Source organism: Carlito syrichta, unplaced genomic scaffold (genome assembly GCF_000164805.1).
Source record: "Carlito syrichta isolate Samal-C Ts95f unplaced genomic scaffold, Tarsius_syrichta-2.0.1 Scaffold303170, whole genome shotgun sequence".
NCBI lineage: Eukaryota > Metazoa > Chordata > Mammalia > Primates > Tarsiidae > Carlito > Carlito syrichta.
Genome location: NW_007247266.1, coordinates 34465 through 40461, shown reverse-complemented (window position 1 = coordinate 40461; position 5997 = coordinate 34465). Strand labels below are relative to the sequence as shown.

Sequence of the window (5997 nt, the reverse complement as noted above, 5' to 3'; positions counted from 1 at the left end):
GCCACTCTGGCTTCTCTGCTCTTCTGCCGGCAAAGGAAGCTTGGCCCCCATGAGAGCAGCGCTTTGCGCCTGTCTGGACCACTTTTACCCTGGATGCCTCAATCCTCTGTCTCCTTGAGGTCTCTGTTCAAGCATCACCTCCTGGGGGAGGCCTTCCCTGACTGCTCTCTGTTGATTCGAGCCCCACCCTTACCCTGTCCCCTTGCCTGCTTTTTTGGTCTTCAGAGTGCTTCTTCCTGCCTCACAATGCGTCATCGTCCCTCTGTTGCCTGGTTTTCGGCCTGGCCTTCCTGCTGGAGGAGGCAGGAGATGGTTTGTTGTATGCATTGCCCTATTTCCAGCACTGAGAACAGCACCTGGCATGTGTAGGTACTTGGGAAATGTTTATCAAATGAATAAGGGAATACCTTTGCAGATTGGTAAGTGAAATGAAAACTAAAACCCAAGGACAGTACTTGTGCACACACTGCAGGAAAGCCCCTTGCATGCAGGATTTCTCAGCGAGCCATTCCTCGGGGCCCAGGCTGCCATCCACGGCTCTGGCAGAAAGGCTGCCCAGCCAGTTGTGCCCTCCAGAGCGGAAGCACTGGGGTGTGGCCTGGCCTCACAGTGAACGTGATGGCCGCTTCCCTCCCGGTGGCCAGCCCTCCTCACTCTGCAGATTAGGAGGCTGCAGTGTGTTCCAACTCTCTGAGTTCCCACGACCCGAGGGCACACGCAGGCAGCCCGAGCCAGGATGGAGACAGCTGGGCACACAGGCAGCCACCGCCACCCAGAGAGGGATCCTCGGTCCTGGCGCAGTCCGCCGAGTTTTGCGTCCCAGGGATGCGCACTCAGCACCTGCCATGGCCGCCAGCTCTGGAGACCGCAAGATGCGCGACCTCAGCAGCTTCTCTGGTGCGCCACCCCCTCCCATGTCGGTGAAAGCCGCACACAGGTCCCGGGCTGTGCAGGCAAAACTGGGATGCCCAGACAGTGCTTGGGAACTTTGCCATTCTCTCTTCTCCGTCTCTTCCTCCCCAAGCTCCTCTCCCTTTCCTCCTCTTTTTGGCCTTGGTTATCTCCTAAATAACTTTCTCTTTTTTTATGCAGTGAAACATACCCACATCGTTTGCCTTTGGTGAATACTTGCTTTGCGAAAACTGTAAAACCACAAGCTAGATCTCAGCTCCCAAAATTCCCCTCCCGGCTCAAGACCAATGCCCAGTAAAGGACAAGTATTTGCACTTTCTCTCTGAGGGGCGCCCTGTTCTCCCCGGTCCCATGGCCGCTTTTGGCGGGTGCTCAACTCATTCCAGATGTTGAAGGAAACTCTTGGCTTCTGATCAGACATTTTATCCAAAAATGGCATTTCTTCCTTTCTTACCTTATGATTCATAGAGCAGTAAGTACTCCTCAGAAAGTATCTATTGTATATGCTTTGTTTAAAAATAAACTTCAGTGGCTGGGCGTGGTGACTCACACCTGTAATCACAGCATTTTGGGAGGTGGAGACGAGAGGATTGCCTGAGCCCAGGGGTTCGAAACCAGCCTGGGCAACCTGGCAAGACCTCATCTCTACAACAAGTCAAAATTTAGCTGGGTATGGTGGCATGTGCCTGTAGTTCCAGCTACTTGAAAGGCTGAGGCAGAAGGATCACCTGAGCCCAGCTGGTCAAGGCTGCGGTGGCCGTGAACGTGCCACTGCCCTCCAGCCTGGGTGACAGAGTGAGACTCCGACCCCCCCCAAAAAACTTCAGATAATAAACTAGTCTCTTGAAATGAAGGCACTTCTAAACAAATCTGGCCTATAGTTGGGTCTTTGCCCTGAAATGGCTTCAAGGTTTTTTTTTTTTTCTTCCTTAAATTAGTACCTGGACGAAAATGCAAGTATTTGCCATCCTTAGGTGGTGAGGCCAAAACCCTGCCAAAGTCATTCAGATTACCTTCTGGGTAGTGGATTGCCAGTTTCTAGGACTTTGTGCTTCTGGAGTTGAGTATACAGACTGGATTTTTCACTTATCTATGTGCAGTCACACAGAGATTCAGATCCATTCAGCTCACTGCTTCCAGTGCTACAAGAAAGAGGGCAATAATTCTGACCAGGCTCTGGGAGGACCAACAGAGGTTTGGGGGCAATTGGACCTCGAAGACCCTGACAGGTCTGTCGGATTCTGACAGGTGGGTGCACAAAAAGAAACAGGTGGACAAGTCAGGTGTGTTCAGGAAGGAAAAGCAGAGAAATTTCCCAGAGGTCTATGAGAAAGCAGCCTGAAGTAGAGTCTGGGATCCAAGTAGACCAAGTTTTGCCCACTAGAGCAATGAGCTGTGCACTGTGTGTGTCTTGTATGGCAAGCCCCTTGGGACTTGGGCAAGGAAAGCAGTCACATCTCAGGCAACCCATCTGGTACCCAGGTAGGGGTGATTCAAGAAGTGGAAAGCCTTTTTTGAAAGCTGCTATGAAAACCTGAATGAACAGGGTTCTGCACCTCAGCACAGCAGGGAGAGTGTATGTGTGTGCCGGACACCAATGAGGAAGTCAACTTTCCCGTGTGTACGTTTCTTTTTTTTTTTTTTTGAGTTGGAGTATCACTCCATCGCCCAGGCTAGAGTGCAGTGGCACACTCATGGCCACCCCAGTGTCCACCTGCTGGGCTCCAGCGATTCTTCCACCTCAGCCTTCCAAGTAACTGAAATTACAGGAATTAAGTAGCCGGAATTTTGTATTTATTGTAAAGACAAGGTCTCGCCAAGTTGCCTGGGTGGGTCTCAAACCCATGGGCTCAGGCAATCCACTTGCCTCGGCCTCCCAAATTGCTGGGATTACAGTCTGAGCCACTGAGCCCGGCCACATATATTTCTTTAGGACCGTGCCCTCTTTTTTTTTATTATTATTATAAAGACGTGGGGTACAATTCAGGGTTAGATATACAGACTTTGATTATGTAGGTACCCTTGTGGGTGAGGTATGCCCCTCCCTCCTCTGACAGTTTCCTACTGCTGCCAACCCCTTTCTTATAGTATTATAATTGTTCAAGGTCCGCTTATGAGTGAGAACCTATGGTACTCCGTTCTTTGTTTCTGTGATAGATCACAGAGTATGATCAACTCCAAATCTATCCAAGGTGCTGCGAAATCCATATATTTGTCCTTCTTTATGGCTACATACTATTCCATTGTGTATATGTACCACGTTTTCTTTATCCAGTCCAGCTTCAATGGGCAACATGGTTGGTTCCATGTTTTTGCTATTGTGCATAGAGCTGCCACAAACATACGTGTACAGGTATCTTTTTTGTAGAGTGATTTGAGTTCCCCCGGGTATATTCCCAATAGGGAAATTGCTGGGTCATACGGAAGGTCAATTTCCAGCTCTTTCAGAAATTGCCACACTGTCTTCCAAAGAGGAATGCACTAGTTTGCATTCCCACCAGCAGTGCAGAAGCATTCCCTTTTCTCCAGGGACCGCGCCTTCTAAGCCTTCTCTGCTCACTGCGTCTCCCCTCTTTCCCCAGGACCAGCTCTCAGAGCCCCGCTCCCCAGCCAACGGCGACTACAGAGACACCGGAATGGTCCTCGTTAACCCCTTCTGTCAGGAAACACTGTTTGTGGGAACCGACCAAGTATCTGAGATCTAGCTCCAACAGCCTGAGTTAAAAACACACAAATATATATATTATAAATATAACCTTTGTGTAACCCTGACTTAATGAGAAACATTTTCAGCTTTTTTTTTCCTAAGAATTGTCAACATCTTTTTTATAAGTGTGGTTTAAAAAAAAACTTTACAGAATGATCCGTGGCTTTATAAAATAAAGGTATTTCTAAGCAAAGCCGTTGCATTGATTGCTTCTCTTAATACCTGTCCTCGAGCACTGGGGGATCCCAGACGCCCCGGCAGGTGAGGTGGAGAGACTGACCTTCCATGGAAGCTGAATGTGAAAACGGTCAAGTACACAGTCCTGAGGGATTCTCGAGGCTCTGGCCCTCTTGATTCGGTGGGATCCCATCTCCTCCCTCCTTGTACGCACACCTGTGTACAGGCCGCCTGGCGGGAAGACGACAGTCTCCTGCAGACAGGAAAGGAATGCCTCATCACCCCGAGGATGAGCACCCGGGAACCTCACCGTGGCACCACTGATGTCAAGTTTAACCCCATCCAGATGGTGGACAGCAGGCAGAAGCATGCAGCCTTGGGAATCCACAGAGGACATCGCAGCATCCTAAGACCACAACCCTAACATCTCACGCCGGGGAGCTTCTGCTGAGCTGACACAAGACTGTCTTTCCCTGGTGGGAAAATGCTCCCCTTAGAAGCCCTCCTGCCTCCCCGCCAACACCCACATCTGCAGGAAACACCCGTGCCTTTCTCTGGAGAGGGTTTAGATGCAGACCCCTGCCCGGAGCTGTGTAACGTTTGCCCTTCTTCCAGGATGTCTGTTGGGGTTTAGCTCTGTTTTCTCAAAAGGCGATGGGGGTGTGCCCCCGACAAGCATGTTTATCTAAGAAGCCTCGAGGTATGTAGAGCTGGACTTTTGAAACCTTCCTCCTGCAATCTTAGAAAACAAGCTTGCCCAAGCAGCCTGCTTGGGAAGAGACATCACTGTACCCCACTTGGTGCTGCAGACCTGCCTGCAGCAGCAGCCCGTGGACCTGTGGTCCAGCTGTCTTCCTGTCTCTCCACTTCTGCCCGCCCCGGCCAGCTGTTCCCAGCCCTGCTGTGTCCATTGCAGCCAGCAGGGGCCAGGTCCTCAGATGTGGCAGGGGCTTCTGGAGGCGGCTGCTTCTCTATTTTTTTCCTGATAGTGGCTGGAAGAGATGATAACTGCTCTGACCCTTCCTTTCTCTAAAAGAAAAATAGTTTGATAGTATATTTTGAATATAGATGTTCTTATAGTCAGTCGGGAATTGAACTTGAATGTCGATTCATACGTTTGTGTCGTTGCTGTGGTCTTTTTATCATGAGCTTTTTCTTTCTTTCTGCATTTTCCTTTTTTAAAAAAGATGGCCTTCAAAAATGTGTGTTCTCAATGTTGTATGAACCTACTTAACCTGAGTTCAGTTGCTGTCTCTCTCCAAAGACTTTTCAACCCACAAAGAAGCAAGCTAAATGTTTCTCTGGGATTCATTTTCTAACGTGTTGCTGTCTGATCTTTCTAACCCTATCATGATATTTCTGTTAGCTATTGCATTTAATATATCAATGTCTGTGAGTATATATAGAGAGAAATCTATTTGTAAAGTAAAATTTATATATAATATATGTAATCAAAGATACATATGTTATATATACCTATGTGGATGTATGACTTATTTTTTCTTATCCACAGAATTCAGCTACCGTGTATATATAAATAAACTTATTTTATTAGCCAGAGAATTCCGTTGCTAATCCAGTTTGCATTCTTTTTCTTTTAAAATGACTTTAAGTCTTCCTTAGGCAGTCCCAGCACCACTCTACCTGTGTTTTAAAGTCTGACTGAACAGCAGGCTGGACTTTATGAACATTAGGAGCTAATAGGATCAGCTGTTTATCAGATAAAACAAATTCTTTGAAACATGTTTTTGATTTCTCCAAAACAGAATCATCTTTCGTCAGGTCTTTGGAGATAGTAGTGTCAATCAAGGTACGCCCCCTCCTCACCATTCCCCTCTCCAGGGCTCAGCAGATTTATAGTGAATATCTTTGCTTCAGAGAAATCCGAAGTTAGCACTGAGTGCTGCTGTTCTATAGAGAATAACAGTGCCTGAACATGACACCTTCACGAACCACCGAATCAGTGGCGTGAACCTTTCATTCAGCCTTGGATGATACTCCCTGGAATTCACAGAAGGCAGAACGTTGAGGCCCAGTCAGTACCACCTGTACCAGGAGGATGTTTTTATAACACAGCCTCACAGGCCCCTTCCAGGTGCTGGGGGTAGTGTTCCCAGCAAGAATGCTATGTCTAAATAAACAGGGGCACCGCTGGCCATTATTTAATCTGGTTGGTTCCTTTTTTTTTTTTTAGTTGGAGT

At 48.0% G+C, this 5997-nt stretch overlaps 1 protein-coding gene across 3 annotated transcripts in view; it reads left to right on the top strand.

Moving 5' to 3' along the window:
- The window catches only part of TMEM108 (transmembrane protein 108), a 340401-nt gene extending 336589 nt beyond the window's left edge, over positions 1-3812 (top strand). For all 3 annotated transcript variants that reach the window (XM_008057956.1, XM_021712289.1, XM_008057955.1), the window contains one exon: positions 3495-3812. In XM_008057956.1, coding sequence (XP_008056147.1) covers positions 3495-3617 — 123 coding nt within the window. In that variant the 3' untranslated portion in view covers positions 3618-3812. The remainder of the gene's footprint in view (positions 1-3494) is intronic.
- The last annotated feature ends 2185 nt before the right edge of the window (positions 3813-5997 follow it).